General features: G+C 42.4%; 1 protein-coding gene across 1 annotated transcript; it reads right to left on the reverse strand.

Annotated features, from left to right (window-relative positions):
- Positions 1–1,625: 1,625 nt before the first annotated feature.
- Positions 1,626–3,575, reverse strand: CCL8 (C-C motif chemokine ligand 8). Its single transcript, XM_003933032.2, has 3 exons — positions 3,436–3,575; positions 2,635–2,752; positions 1,626–2,222 (listed from the first exon to the last, which is right to left on the reverse strand). The coding sequence occupies exons 1-3, from the start codon at positions 3,539–3,541 to the stop codon at positions 2,117–2,119; spliced, it is 330 nt and encodes a 109-aa protein (XP_003933081.1). The 5' UTR covers positions 3,542–3,575; the 3' UTR covers positions 1,626–2,116.
- Positions 3,576–16,641: the final 13,066 nt, after the last annotated feature.

Genomic DNA, 16,641 nt, shown 5'->3' on the forward strand with positions numbered 1-16,641 from the left:
TTCTGGAGTTAGCCACTTATGCCAGGAGCTCTGGTTTCTTTAGCGTAGGATAGTATTTACAAACTGGGCACAGATGTGCACATTACCACCCATGCGCCATTTTTTCTAGGCTTTCTCAGTGGACATAACTGGCATGCCTATGTTTATATGTTCCCCCATCACCATTTCCTTCCTTCTTTCCTTTCTTCCTTCCTTCCAGCCACCTACCTGTCTATATTTGAAACCATGAGTTTACCTCTAATAAGTTAATGAACTATAAGTTCACCTCCAATTCCAGGCCAACATCCTAGGGTTGGTTTTTTTTTTTAGCCTTCCAACTTTCCATATTTTTTACACAAGCTTCTTTAGCATTGAGGCACTTGACTTCCACTATCTTTGATACATTTCCATTTCTGTTATTTGCTCAACCCATTTCTATGTCTTCATTCTCCTAGTTATGTGGCTAACTTAGGCCCAGCCCTGTTGGTCCTGATTTGTGAGCTGCCCTCTTGAACCCAAACCTACCAAGCATGTTGATTGAGTCTGCAATCTCAGCCCCATTCTTAGCTCCAAAGAACATGCTGGGTAAGTCTCCAGTCCTGGTCTTAGCCTCAACCCTGGAGAACACACCAACCAAGTACCCAGCTGAGTTCCTGGCCCTAACTTCAGTGAACTTGCCTGTTGAGATCCAGGTGTTGACTGAGCAGAAGGGAAACAAGTATTGACTGTACGAAACAATGAATTGGGCACTTAAGAAAAATGCAACCAAGAATCCTTACAAAGTCCACTTCACTCCCATGCTTCCTCCACTGGAGCAGGTACTGGTATCCACTGCTGAGAGACCTGAAGACAGATCACATCACAGGACTCTTTGCAGACACCCCTCAGTACCAGCCCAGAGCCAGGGTGCTGGATAGACAGATCCAGAAGAGAAACAACAAGCGTTATAGGTTGGCTCTCAGGAAGCCTCATCCTCAGGGGAAAGGAGAGAGCACAAATCGAGGGAACACTGTGGGGCAAAATAATCTGAACAGCACAATCTGGCTCCAACCTTTCTAAAACCCTAACTCCTCCATCTTTTTGGAGTCTGGCTGGATGGGACTCCTCCCTCTATCCCACTGCCGTCCTCTCCCTCCTGCATCAGCTCTGAAGAACTCTGTGCATTTGCTATCTATCACACACGCCACCCTTCAACGCCAGTCATATTGAAGACTCGCCTTCAATAAAAGCCCTGAATGGACCTGGGTTACAGACATTTAGTTTCCTCTTAGGTCCAGATTCACTCCTGTGATATTACTCAGTTTGAGAATTAATTAGATGGAGAAAACCCTGGGGTTATGGAGAAAAGTTTGAAGATGGTTACAAGAAATCAGGAGCGAGACTTTGGGCAAAGGTAAGTGTAGCAAGAAAAGGCGGTAGAGGGGCTAATGAGTAAGGGCTGCTGAAGTTAGGGACTAGAGCCAAAGAGCTGGAACATCCTGGCCTGGTCCCACCAAGTTTTCTGGGATCCTCGATTGAGTCCAGCCTGACCAAAAGACATTCCTGAATAATGTTCCCCTCCATGCTTCAACTGCCACCCATGATGCCCTTCCATGCCTCAAACTCACTTGGGATGATTATGTTACCCCACGAAGAATAAGACTAAGTAGTTTTAAATTATATATATTTTTCTTTTTGAAAATTCTTTCAAAATTCTGTAGTTATATACAGTAACATTAATTTCAACTGCAGCAGTACAAAGCACACATTTGACTTACAGGAGCATGGATTGCCAAAGAATACCAAAGTGTTTCACCCCGATGATCCATGGGAGGACCTCGCAACACTACAGACAGGTAGGAGGGAGGACAATGACTTTTGCCGTGAACTTAATTGAGCTCACGGGAAAACAAAAACAAAAAAGACATCTCCAGGATTTTGTATTTCACATTCACCAGGATGTATGGCAGATAGAGTTAAAACAACAATAACTTAAATATAATTAAATATTATTTAAGAAATATGGTGCTTTAAATTATTTAAAAAGAATCTCTTTGCGGAAGTGGTAATAAAATAATGTCACACTGTACCTGGGGAAACTTGGAGAAGATAAATAAGGTTTTCTTCAGGCTCTGATTCTTAGTTCAGGTGTGAAGGCTCAAGGCTTCAGATTTGGGGATATTTGGTCCCGATGCTTCATGGAATCTCTGACCCATTTCTCCTTGGGGTCAGCACAGGCCTCCCTGCCCCATTTGGTCTTGAAGCTGTGGGGGAGAGAAGCCACAATTAGATGGAACACTTTGAGGATCCTACCCAGGACTGTGGCCCATTGGTCCCTAAACCTGATCAGCCTTTGGTCCTTAAGTGAAGGACCTGGACCCGAGAGAGGAGGGAGAGGTAGGAGGAGAAGAGTGAGAAGAAGAAACTCCAGAAGGAAGCTTTTTTCTTGCTGTCCAGGTGAAACCTTTCAGGATCCTGGCTAAAGGTATTGGGATAGCTTTACTAACTCCCTAGAAGCAGATCCTAGACAGATTATGGACCCCTACTCATGGGCTGAGTTTCTCTGTGGGGTAGAGGGGCCCTTTGGATAGATGGTATATCCATCTGACTCATGTGAACATGATCTATATTGTCCAACAAAACTTTTGAATGGGGTACCAGGCACTGTTCACTCACATCACAGTTTCCTGGGGACACTGGATGTTGCTGATTCTTGTATAACTCTCCAGCCTCAGGATAGGAATTTTCTTATTGATCACATTAAAGCAGCAGGTGATTGGAATGGAAACTGCATCTGAAAGAAATTTTGCAAAGAATGAGACATTTAGGACCCAATGTAAGTGTGCATTTGGAAGGGAAAGAGAAGGAAGAAGATCAAGAAGTCACCATCCCAAGTTCAGTGTCTTAGTCCAGATCCCAGAGATAAAATGTTGTTGTGAGTCTGTTTCCGCTATTGAACTATGGGGCCCCTCATTGCTGACTGGGTAAGGAAACATGTTGAGTAACAAGCTAGTCTTTGTCTACTAACCCAAAACTTCCGACATTGTGAACATTAGTTCTAAGACATTACTTCCCAGTTCTTCATCCCCATGGGCTTTAGATCTAGCCTATGCCATATGCTGAGACTCCTCTGGGTCCTTATCCTACTTACACAGCCATTGTTCTAGAATCTGCACTAACTGTAAGTAAAATCTGAAGCTTCAGGCAATGTTTCCTTCCTCTCCACTACTTCCTGAAATGTCCTTCACATCCACAATGAGAAACAGTTCTTCCTTCTGTGTCATTTCCCCAGACAATGGGAGGGTTGTTGCTGTAGGGGCTCCACTGCCTCTTCTGAAAACTGGAATCAGGAAAGATCAAGGGAACCAGCCTCAGTGACCTGAGTCTTTAGTTTTGGTTCTGTTTCTAATGAGCTGTGACATAATGGCTCTTCTTAATTCATCCCTTGGTCTCCCTTTAGGGAGGGAGAGGTCTTGCCTGGCTGAGTAAGTCCCTGGGAGCTGAAGGTGGCTGCCACGAGCAGCAGATACAGAAGTGCTGCAGAAACCTTCATGTTGGAAGGCAAGGGTGTGAGCTTCAGCATGAGAAGTGGTTTCTGGGTTGTTTTCACCCTCTCTGCTCCTCTGGCAGCTCTGCCTGCCTTTTATAGGGAGCAGAGAGCCTGGGCAGGGTCACAATCAAGGAAGGATGAAAGTAAGACCCTGAGTATGGTAAGTAGACACCAGATCCTGGGGTGATTTCCACATAACAAGAGAAGGAAGCTGTGAGTTTCTATCTTTTGCTTAGGCTCTGTGGAGCAGAAGCTGAAGGGTATGGTACTGTGCTCAGCAAAGTGACCTCATTGAACTAGGGCTCTGATTTCCTTGAAATGAAAAATTGTCTATCAGAAAGGAAGACTGGAAGCTGAGGTCACAGTGGAAGAGAGCCAAGGGCCTGTCTCTCTGTGGGTAACAGAAGCCAGGGATGGACCCTAGGGCTTGGCTGGTGCTCTTCATTACACTTGAGTCACTAGCAGTTCTAAGCCAGGCAAGCTCCTTTAGAACCTCAGCCACAGAACCCGGCAGAATGATAGAATCCTGGAACCAAGTCTTAATGCCCTGAAATCTTAGTGTTGTGGAGCATAAGAACCAGACAGCACAAGCTGGTCTTATAGCATGATAGTTTTCAAACATTTTATTTAGATGCTCAAGTTTCTTTCCAAGTGAAATTATATGGAGAAGCCCAATATGTCATAGAGATGCAGGTGGAATGGGTTAGTTTGCAGAAGGCCTTCCAACTCCTTTGGTTCACACACAGTGGGGCTGTGGGTGGGGTGTGGCGAGAAGGAACCAGGTTTGCACAAACCGCTGACCTCATTTACTTCCCCTACCAGCCTAATCTATCCATTATTACAATATCATCTAGTAGTTTTCCTCCTCTAAGAATTCACTGCATTCTTCTATTCATTCTTTTTCCTCTCTCCACAAATCTCTGGCTACCACTGATCTCTTTGCTATCTCTGTGAGCTTGTCTTTTCCCAAATATCATATACGTAGTTGGAATCATATGGTAGGCAGCATTTTCAGACTGGCTTCTTTCACTAAGCAATATGCATTTAAGGTTTCCCCATGACTTGCTGCGGTTTGATAGCTAATTTCTTCCTTTCTTCATTATTATTATTTTTATTGTGGTAAAAATGCACATAACCATAAAATTGACCATATTAACCATTTTTAAGTGTATCATTTAGTGGTATTAAGTACATTCACACTGTGTGCAACAATCTCAGTAACTCTTTTCATCTTGTAAACAGAAATTCTATACCTATTGATCTCCATTTTCCCCTCCCCCAAGCCCCTGGCAACCACCATTTTTGCTTACTGTTTCTGATTTTTTTTCTTTGTAACACAGAGTCTTGCTCTGTCACCAGGCTGGAGTGCAGTGGTGTGATCTTGGCTCACTGCCACCTCTGCCTCCTGAGTTCAAGCGATTCTCCTGCCTTAGCCTCCCAAGTAGTTGGGACTACAGACACGTGCCACTGTAATATTGGGGTGCAGGGTGCCCTCAGCTCCCCTGAGTGGACGTTTCTCTAGGTTCTTGGTCTCCTGACTCTCATGAAAGAGAGAGGGGACCATGGCACAGTGCACAGCACATGCCAGACTCAAAAGTGTTTGTAGAAAGTGATTTATTTAAAGAGAGAGAGAAACAAGAGGAGGAGAGAGAAAGAAACAGCTAACTCTCACAGGAGTGAGAGAATCCAGAAAGATGGAATCCCGGAGAGGAAAGCAGGAGAGAGATGGAGTTTCAGAGGGGAAGACGGGCTTCCATGAGAGAGTGTAAAAGGGGACCCCAGAGGGGAAATCCGGGAGAGAGAACGATGGCACACACGAAGGGAGTGTTCATGGGAGGGGACCCAAATGTGAAGTCCAAAGGGGTGTGGAAGAAGGGGACTTTGAACCTGGGAGGAACCCCCGCCTTCTGCAAGACCCCAGGCCAATGAAAGGAGTTCCTTGGGAAATTGTTGCCCTTAAAACTATGCCCCCTTGTGGACCCAGAATGAGAGCACATTCCCTCATTCACCCACTTTGAACAGGAAAGCCCAACTTCTGTTGCAACAGAACTTTGATCCTCTTTAACTACGTCCTGCTGAAATGGGGTGTAGAAGGGGCCCTGCAGTTGAGGTTTCCTCCAGAGGGGAGCCTTTCAGGGGTACAGGTTGATCTAAAGGTCCACGGTAGAGCCCACAAGCCAAGGATATCCGGGGTTCCAGCAGCAGGATTATTAAAGACTGTGTGTCAAAGTGGTCCCAGTTTTCCAGTATACATTTTAATGGGGACTTGAACTTGGGAATAGAAGCACCCATCTGAAATCGAACACAGGGGATGCCAGCAACCCTGGTTAAAGAAATTACAGCTGCTTCGACCTGAGGCATCCCCCAGGTAAAATGGGTACTGAAATGAAACGTCTTTCAGTCAGTACCTCGAAATTTCCTGTGCCCAAGATGCGTGATCCATCTTAACAGAGGGCCTCCCATGTACTTGATTCCAGTTACGACCAGCCAGTATCATGGGACCATTCACTGCCTGCACGACCTCCAGTGACTACCATGGAGGCAAGGAAGCAAAGGAGCTACTGGGTTGGGTATTCACGTGCCAGCGAGCCCTACAAGGCCAGTGAGGCTCAGGAGAGGTGTGCCAGCATTTTCCAGCAAAAGTCCAATTCACACAAGCCAGATTATAAAACTGCCCAGAAGGGTAAACTTCTAAGGAGGGGCATCAGAGCACACAGTTCAAAGAAGGCAGGCCGGGCATGGCTGAGGCCGGAACAGTACCCTCAGGACCCAGGCCTCCCCTCCGCTAACCCATCTTCCAACGTAGAAAATGCTCTTAAGGTTGTGAGACCTGCCATTGACTATTTGGGCCCTGGAGCTGGTTTCATCTATGATCTTCTAGATGGAAAAGTTCTGCCACAGAGAGAGCCAATCCTAAGCAAGACAAATTATACACCAAATATGGAGTCTCATAGCCTTTAGCTTCTGAATTTCCCCAAAAGGTTTCACCAGTTCAAGACTAACTCCATCAGGGAATTTGAACCAGCAACCTTGCAGTTGGGAGCTCTACACGTTAACCAACTGTGCAATCAGGCCCCTTGCACTAAGGGAAGGCAGAAAGCTTAAGCTGTATTTTGAATGAGAATGCTGCACCCTAAGGCGGTGCGGCTTACCTAAAAGCCGGGGCTGACGGCCATCAGCTGCTTCCTTTCCTTCACTAGCACCGGCTGAGGAAAAAAGCCGCTGGCCGCCTCACTTTAAAAGCCGTGTTCGCAGCCGCTGCTGGGCCGGCCCCCTGAGTTCCCCCACGCTCTGTGGCTTTCTGTTGCCATGTTGACCCTGTCAGAACCACCTGCGCGGTTGGGCCACTCCCCGAGCCACTGCCCACATAGGGACCCACGCGTCCTGGGGAGCCCTTCTCCGCTGCTGCCTGGGACCGGACAATGCCGGAGGAGCCGCTTGACAGAACCAGGCGCCAGGCTGCCGCGCGCGGCTCCTGCAGGCTCGGGCTATACCGCGCCCCGCCCCGCTGCTTTTTATTGGCTGACCTCTGCCCGCCCACTGGGTTCCGCCTCCAGGGCTGGGCTCTTCCTGGCCGGAGAGGAGCAGAAGTGAGAGGGTGGAGGGTGCTCGCCCTTTCCACCCCTCAGGCTCCCGCAGGTTTTGGTCCCAGAGATAATATCGGAAGGATGGCGAAGGAGATGGAAAGCAGAGAGAGAGCTTGGAGGTAAATAAAACACTGTGCTTTTAATTCTGGCTGCTTAAGAGGGGCTAGGTCGTGCCTCCAAGGCAGAGCCGCTCAGGTACCTCACAGCCCTGCCCGGCTGCAGCCGCTTCAGGTGTTCTTAAAGAGACAGGACAGAATGGGGCCGGTTTTACTCACGATTTTGAAGTCTTCTCTGTCTGTACCACTCTTCCGGTGTACCCCTTTCCCGGCTGTACCCCTCTTTCTGGTGTACCCTTCTCCTGGCTGGCTCACCAAATGTAATATTGGGGTTCTGGGGTTCAGGGTGCCGTCGGCTCCCCTGAGAGGACGTTTCTCCAGATTCTTAGCCTCCTGACCTCTCAGGAATGAGAGAGGGGACCACGGCGCAGTGCACAGTAAATGCCAGACTCAAAAGTGTTTGTAGAAAGTGATTTATTTAAAGAGAGAAACAAGAGAAGGAGAGAGTAAGAAACAGCTAACTCTCACACTGAGTGAGAGAATCCAGAAAGATGGAATCCAGGAGAGGAAAGCAGCTTCCACACTGAGAGGAAGGGAATAGAGAAGATGGACTTTCAGAGGGGAAGACGGGCTTTCATGAGAGAATGTGGCAGGGGACCCCAGAGGGGAAATCTAGGAGAGAGAATGATGGCGTACACGAAGGGAGTGTTCGTGGAAGGGGACCCAAATGTGGAGTCCAAAGGGATGTGGAAGAAGGGGACTTTTAACCTGGGAGGAACCCCCGCATTCTGCAAGACCCCAGGCCAATGAAAGGAGTTCCTTAGAACTTCCACTGGAGCGACTGACTCTTAGTTTCTTCCCACTCCCTCGAAATTCAAATATAACCGTTAAATCTCCTGGATGGAGATGGTGGTGGGCGGGGGCCATGGCACTGGGAAATTCTTGCCCGTGAAACTACGTCCCTCACCACCATGCCCAGCTAATTTTTAAAAAATATTTTTAGTAGAGACAGGGTTTTACCATGTTGGCCAGAATAGTCTTAATCTCCTGACCTCATGACCCGCCCACCTCAGCCTCCCAAAGTGCTGGGACCACAGGCTGAGCCACCTCACCCAGCCTATTTCTGATTTTGACTACTCTAACTGCCTCGTGTGAGTGAAATCATACAGCGTTTTTCTTTTGTGACTGGTTTATGTCATTTAGCTCAATGATCTCAAGGTTCCTCTGTGTTGTAGCATACGATATGCCACATATACTTAAGGCTGAGTCATATTATCTTGTATGTATATAGCACATTTTACATATCCATTCATCTGTCGAGGGCTCTCTATTCTGTTCCTTTGACCCATTTGTCTATTATTTTGACAATACCACACTGTCTTGATTAATGTGGCTTGATAGTAAATCTTGAAGTTGGGTAATGGTTAGTCCTCTGACTGTTCTTTTTCAGTACTGTGTTAGCTATTCTGGGTCTTTAGCCTTTCCATATAAACATTAAAAGCAGTTTGCCAAATCCAAAAACAATAACCTGCTATCATTGGATTGGGATTATGCTGAAGGTACAGATCACGTTGGGAAGAACTGACATGCTGACAATATTCACTCCATCTATTCAGAAACATGGAATATCTCTTCATATATTTAGATTGTCTTTAATCTTTCATCAGAAGTTTGTAGTTTCCCTCATATCTTAGACTAATTTCTAAATTACTAGAAATGTATTCTAAATGTATTCTAAATACTTCATTTTACTGGTGCTAATGTAAATAGTATTATGTATTAATTTCAAATTCTAATTATTCATTGCTGATATATAGGAAGTTATTGAATTTTATCTATTAACCTTGTATCTGGTAGCTAAAATTGTTTATTAGTTGCATGAATTTTTGTTGCTGATTGTTTGTGATCTTATACACAGACAATCATGTCTTCTGCAAACAAAGACAGTTTTATTTCCTTCTTTCTAATCTGTATATGTTTTTATTTTCTTGTCTTGTGCTATTGTGTTGGCTAGGCCTTCCAGTATTATGTTGAATTTAACTGGTGAGAAGAAACATCCTTGCCTTGTTCTCAATCTTAGGAGAAAAATACATAGTTTCTCACCATTAAGTATGACATCAGCTGTAGGTCTTTTTTGGTGCATTCTATAAAGTTGAGGACATACCCCTCTATTACTAGTTTGATAAGAATTTTTTCAATGATGAATGGCTGTTGAATTTTGTAAATTTTTTTTCCATTATTGATTTTATCATAATATTTTTTCTTTTTTAGAAAGTTGATATGATGGGTTATATCAACCCATTTTTGAATGCTGGACCCGCCTTGTATATCTGGAATAAATACCACTTGGTTGCAGTGTGTAATTCTTGTTATGCGTTGTTGGATTTTATTTGCTAATATTTTGTTTAGAATTTTGTTTATGAGTTTGGTTTACGTATTTCTGTTGGTTTGTAGTTTTCTTTTGTTGTATATTTTATCTGGTTTTGATGTTAGGGTAATTCTGGACTCATTGAATTAGGAAGGGAGTAGTGGGGGCAATTACAAACTTTGTTTCTCAGGAATTCTCATTGGTTCCTAGAAAAAACATAGGTTGGGCCGGGCACGGTGGCTTATGCCTGTAATCCCAGCACGTTGGGAGGCCGAGGCGGGTGGATCATGAGGTCAAGAGATCGAGACCATCCTGGTCAACATGGTGAAACCCCATCTCTACTAAAAATACAAAAAATTAGCTGGGCATGGTGGCACGTGCCTGTAATCCCAGCTACTCAGGAGGCTGAACCCAGAAGGTTGCAGAGAGCCGAGATCGCGCCATTGCACTCCAGCCTGGGTAACAAGAGCGAAACTCTGTCTCAAAAAAAAAAAAAAGAAAAGAAAAGAGAAAAAACATAGGTTAGTAATTGGCAATGTATTGTTGAACTATAGGTTGTATATCTAAAATTTCACCACCAAACCCAAGGTCAAATATTGCCTTTTCAATTAATGTGTCTAAATTTCTCATAAGACAATAAATATTCCCCAATAAACTTTAACTTCAAAAGCTCTGTAGGAGTTCGTATATGTCAGTGTACCATAATTAACTTAAGACTTTATTTCTCTATAGCTGGGAATTATACCATTTCCATTTTTATAATTATAAACAATAGTCAGGAAAAAGCTGATATAATATAACATTATTATTAATGTCTTCATTTAATTTTATAGCCAAAGAATTAATAAATCAAAATATGTGGATATTATTAAAGCTCTTAATCAACTGAACACATTGCTGGAAAATTTGCCCCTTCACTGAAATGTAAGTCTGTTATTCTTAAAAACATTTGATAATTGCTAAGAGAAAGACATTTGTCTTGTTAAAAGAAAAAAGAAACCTATAATAATAGAGGTTAGGAGAGTGGTTCCTTTGCAGGTATGGACATCATGAGGGAGCCTTTTGGGAGCCAGGAATGTTCCACTTGATCAGAGCTGTAGTTAAATGGTTAACTACACATGTAAAATTCATGAAACTCTACATTTAAAATGTCTCCACTTTACTGCACAGTATATTGAATTATACTTCAATATAAAGTAAATCAAAGAAAAAAGGTCAACATTATTTTTTATATTTTACTTTGCTTTTTAATGTGTGTGTGAGTTGCTTTATTTTTTTCTTGTGATTAAGATGTTTCTGTTCTTAAGTGGCTTTTTATGGTTTTGATTCTGAAGAGATTTTTAAACATTTACCTCACACATTTTTCATTTATTACAATTACTGTGTGAACTTTTAACAGTAAAGAATTTGAAGAATAGGACACGTGTGTCATCAGGATTTCCTTTAATCAGAAAGGAAGTTGAGTTGCTCCAGGATGGAAACTTTTTAATCATTTTGGGGGTTGGTTCTCTGCCAGATGTACTGTTTGGCACCAATCTGAATGTGTGCATGGGGTTGGGGGGATTGGCTTAGGGGTGCGGTTTGTGTATATTTTTCATGCAACAATAAAGTCATTGTCTTACGTAATACTTTGATGACTTTGTTGACTTCTCCTCTGAGCTGACTTCATATGGAAAGTACATGAATGCACAGATAACAGAAATAGTAGTGAAAATTATGATTACTGGGAATCAAAAAAGGCTAGTAGAAATGAAGGTAATTAAACATCAAGGAACTTGGGTCTAGTTCTGATGTGTCCAATAACCTGCCCAATGTGGCCTTGGGCAAGTCTTATTGACTTTGAGATTCATTTCCTCATCTATAGAGCATGTGGTTTTGACAAGTTTTGTGATAACAAGTAGTTTTTGATCATGTGTCAACTTTATGAATTGGTGGTGGATGACCAGAAAGTTTCGTTGTAAAAATTTAAAATAGTGAGGCATTACCTTGGGTTTTTGAATATAATGCTGTGATTGATTAGTGATATCTGCTATTAGTACAGTAATAAGAAGTGATACCATCTATGTACCCTCTTCCAGAATTGAATAGTACTTAAGTTCCTCTCTAACTTGATTCATCTGTAATTGTCTGCAACAAACCAAATTGGAGAGCAGAGACCCTAAGATGGTAGGCAATGTCAGAGAAGTGTTCTTGGCTGTCAGCCCTAAGACAGGCAGAATAGCATGATGGTTAAAAGTCTGAATTTGGATACTGGGAACACTGGTTAATATCTTTGTCAGAGAAGGCTCAGATTATTTAACTACTTTATATTCCAATTACCTACTTATTCTTTAATTTTCTGGTGTGGAATGGATATTTATTTTTATGTATTTTATGAATATTATACTGAAAGCTTGCTTTGAAGAGTGAATAGCATATGGTAAGTGATCAATAAACTAACTGTAATAAGTGATCAATAAACTAACTGTAATCAATAGTTAAGTAAGGTGGGTGTAGTGTCCAGAAGATAAGTGGATCCATTTACAGGGATGGACCTTGGGAAATATTTGTGCTGTGGATGAAGAAAAAAAATAATGTGTCTCCCAGGAACAGGGGTGAAGTGAGATCCTGGGATCTTGCCGTAAACCAAAAGACTGGACTGTTCTGGGAACTCAGAGGAAATGGGAGTCAGGTCGCAGTGCTCAGAGACACCAAGGGGCTTCAGAATTCTAGTTCTGCAGGGAGTTTAGGAATCTCAGTTGGCAAGCCACTTTGATTATGCAATTTCCCTCTCTTGTTTTATTTTTAAACTGAATTTGAGAAATCCTTATGTAAAAAGTTAAAACGAAACTTTAGGGCATGCAAATTCAGCAGCTGTTCTGTCCAGTGTCCTGGCTGTGTTGTTCAGAGAAGTGGTCCTTCTGCCTCTCCTATTTCTTCTCTCTTTGGTGGCTTCCCCATGAGCAGTTTTCTAGGGCAGACTTGACATCTGTCAAATAAGACCTATAGGGCAAATATGTCTGTGGCTAAGTGGCTAATGAGCAGAGCCTGAGATCAGAAGCAACTGTCTATGAATGAAGGGCAGGAAATGTATACTTTGCTATGGAATCATACCTTCTGGATTCTTACCTGGTTTTTAAGAAATGAAATTAGGTGGGAGAGCATTCTGGGAAGCAGAATTTCTGCTTTCATTGTTTCAGCTCTGCTCCAACTGTTCTTAATGATCACAATTTTTTTTTTTTTTTTGAGACAGAGTTTCACTCCATCACCAGGCGCCAGGCTGGAGTGCAGTGGCGCGACCTCTGCTCACTGCAATCTCCACCTCCCAGGTTCAAGCAATTCTCCTGAATGATCACAATCTTAGAGAATGAGTTGAAAGAGGCAGTTGCATTTAGTGTATTCAAGCATTTCCCTTTACAAATGAAACAATAACAAAATGATTTGTTGTAGGTTGTAAGGCTACTTCATGATAAGCTAGGACTGGCAAGTGGACATTTCAGAACAAAAGCCGTCATGCAATTCCAATCAGAGGGCAAGAACCAGGCAGAAAAGCTACAGCAAAGTGCCCAGAAACCTCAGAGACCCTCTAGTGCACTGACCTTTTCAGACCTGCCTGTAATATCCAGATGCCTGGGGCATTTATTAATGACACAAAAGAGATGTCTTAACATGCCAAAATACAGAGTCAGAATTTTCAGAGATGAAGCCTTAAATTCTCTGTTTCTGAAGTACTCTAGATGACCAGGTAATTTTTAAACAAAGCCATTTTGGGAATCATTAATCTAGTTCGAATGCCTCGTTTACAGATATATAAGCTGAGGCACAGAGTAGGAAAATGATTTCCCCAAAGTCACATTGACGATTTAGTAAAGCATCAAAACCAGAACTCAGCAATGGGGCCACCATGCCCAGTTACCACTGGACTACCTCATTTGGTCCCTGGTACCTGGTAGGGTCTTCTACTGCAGTGGACACTCCAGAATCTTTGTTGTTTTGCCCCCGTAAGTTCATATTGCAAGGATAAGCAATCTTGGGCCCAGCTGGAACACAGATGAATGATTTCAAGAAGGATTACTTAATATGTCTTAACAAAGGAGCATGAACAGCTTCGTTAGGACTTGAGAACATGGAATTTTCTACTTCAAGCACTTGCGTCATCAGACCCCACTCAATGCCTAATATTTGCTCGGCATTGCTCAGGAGATCTTCTGAGACCCAATAAACTGTATGGGGATGTCTGTTCTTGTCCTTTGTAACTCCCTGGAATCAATTGGAATTTTAGGATAAACTCTTGAATGAGGTTTGGGAATAGGTTTGGGTGTAAGGAGGAGAGGTGGGCAGAACTGTTTATTATGAGAACTAAGAAATTGTCTTGATGACAGCGAACCGTCCAGTTGCCCCTGGCGCTTTGAGAGTTCCATTGGGATGTCCATAGACATCTCCTGGCCTGTCCTGCTGGTTATTTGGGTGAATATTCCATAATCCTGGGTTCCTGGATGGCTTGGTAGTGTAGATTCTGGTTATTACGTTCCCCTGCTCTGTCCCTGATGGTGGCCCTGGTGATATGGTCCAAGACACACAGTTAGGACTAGCGGTGAAAATGGAATTTGTCAGTTGAATCCCCCCACCTTTCTTTCTTTCTTTTTTTTTAGGGCTGTTTTACTTGTCTTCTTGCCAACCCTCCTTTCTTAAATATACAGATCATCATCTCAACTTTACTGATGGAGCAGCTGAGGATGAGATTAGAGAACTGACATGCTAGAGGTGAAACTGAGTACCTAGGACTCTGGTTGTCCAGGCCAGGCTCTTCCCAGTGCCCCTGGTTTCCGGTGTAATTCCTGGAACAGTGTGGTATGGTTTGGCACAGCATGATGTGGGCTACCTCTTATCCAGATTTCAAGAGTTTCCTCACCAGTTGCAGAATAGAAGGTTGTGCTCTACTTTCTCCTTACCTGGGCTGCTGGAGTCTTTATCACTGGACTGTCACTGGTCACTGGCAGGTGAAAGAGACATAGAGACTCTTGTTCTAGCTCCTAAGTGCATCTGCCTGGAGGGACATATGTCACTTCTGCTTACATTTTATTGCCCAAAGTGGATCACATAGCTTGTCAGTTTTCAAGATGGCCTGGAAGTACGATCCTGCTGGGTGCACAGAAGAATAAGAACTGGAAATGTCAGCTATCTCTAATCACTACCAGATGTTCCATGTTATCCATGTCCGTTCGGTAATCATTAAGCCTTCTGATGTTCTTGGCTAAACAATTTCTAATACGTTACATTCAAATAGTCCAACTCATTTTTCAAAACTATGTTTTAACTGGAGGCAGGGTGATGGGTCTTAAGAATTTCATAATATTTAGTGCACTCCATGGCATTCTAAATAAAACATATTAATTTTGTCAACATAAAAACTGAATCCACAATTGACTTTTATCTAAGGGTCAGAGAATAATGTTATTCCATAAGTTATTTACATCAACTCAGTAAAGTAAGAAATTATTATAAATCCCTCAATGACAAGGTGTTAATTGGTACTCAGGGTGGTATTTTTACTTCATTATTTGTAAGATCACAATTAAGCTTATTAAGGCTAACAGCCTCTAGGTTAATATCTGTTAGGCACTGTGAAAGAGGCATTGCACAATTAAATGCTCCATGTCACATACAAAATAGTTTCATTTTTTATCACTGTTTTTCAAAAATTGAAACCAAGTGGTTTACTTTGTTTGTTAATGTGATCAAGGTGTGTCATATTCCATAATAGCATTCTGAGCCAAATAGTGTTTTCTTTGTGTACAAATTAACAGTTCGTTTTTATTCCCTGTTTTTCAAGATAATAAAGTACAGTGTGAAGTCAATTGTAGAGTCTTTGGGTCAGTATAATAAACATTAGTGTGTGTTAGACTACATGAACTAGTTAAAAAAACATGAAACATCTCTCTTGAGGCACCTGCCAAAATTGGTGTGCAGTGATGGATGGCTGCAGTGAGGTGCCTGCTTCCATGTGTGCCTCCAACCCTTGCCTGCAGAGGCCATGTCAGAGTTATTCCCACAAGAGGGATCTTCAAGAAGAAATCGCAACTTGAAGCTTCCAAGTAGCCCAATTTTAGTTATGTGGTTTTAATTAATCAATGAATTTTAGAGATGGAGTCTCACTGTGTTGCCCTGGCTGGTCTCAAACTCCCAGGCTCAAGTGATCCTCCTGCCTTGGCCTTCCAAAGTGCTAGGATTACAGGCACCCCCACTACTGTGCCCAGCTGCAGCTTTGTAGTTTTAACTTCCATTGTTTTTCCCATTCTAATTTCTGAGATTGGTCTAATCACACATAACTAAAGGAGATAAAGTTTTTTCTAGCTGACCTGTGGCTGCTGAGATCTGCAGGAATACTGTGTTTCTTAAAGAATCTGCCTTCAAAAATCAAAAGGTTTCTATTTCATTGGTGGAGGATACTATACTTTCATCGCTTATCTGAAGCATTTCCAGGATGTGTACTATTGCTAAGAACAGCTTCTGAAATGTTTCTGGCATTGCCCGCAACACAGAATGAGGTACCTCAGGAACTTGTAATAAATTTTAAATGGTTGCATTTTTCTTGTAGAAAACATGAAATAGATTGTTCCCAAAAGAAAAGGGCAAAAATTTATCTGCATTTAAGATAATCAATTCATTCTGCTTTGGCCTGGACTTGCTCAGTTTTAGCAATTAACGTTCAGTGTCCCAGGAAATCTCTCAGTCCTGGGCAAATCAGGACAGCTGGTTACTTTGTGCTTTAAACACTAAGATTGGATCTGGTTGCTACATTTTAAAATTTTCTCCCTTTCTTCTCTCTCCATCTCACTCTATGTGTATATGTGTGTTGATACACATATGTATCATGTATATGTACATAGGTATATACATATAAGATATGCAAACATACACATCTACATACACACATGCATATAGATACACACGCATAAGGACATAATGTACATATGATTATATTTACAGCTTTTTTTCACTTAACATGAGTCATGTACTCTCCCAAGTCATTAAATATTCTTCAATTACTTGAATTTTAATGGCTTTATACTGCTTCATTATAAAAATATGCCATGCATAATTAAAGCATTTCATTATGATTGGGCATATATAATTCATGTT

Source organism: Saimiri boliviensis, chromosome 17, assembly GCF_048565385.1.
Source record: "Saimiri boliviensis isolate mSaiBol1 chromosome 17, mSaiBol1.pri, whole genome shotgun sequence".
In the NCBI taxonomy this organism is placed as follows: Eukaryota; Metazoa; Chordata; class Mammalia; order Primates; family Cebidae; genus Saimiri; species Saimiri boliviensis.

Coding starts and splice junctions, on each gene's coding strand:
- CCL8 (XM_003933032.2), bottom strand. CDS start 3,541: ATGCTGAAGCTCACACCCTTGCCTTCCAACATGAAGGTTTCTGCAGCA. Junction 2,753..3,435: donor CCAGGGACTTACTCAGCCAG/GCAAGACCTCTC, acceptor AATTTCTTTCAG/ATGCAGTTTCCATTCCAATC. Junction 2,223..2,634: donor TGTCCCCAGGAAACTGTGAT/GTGAGTGAACAG, acceptor TCTCCCCCACAG/CTTCAAGACCAAATGGGGCA.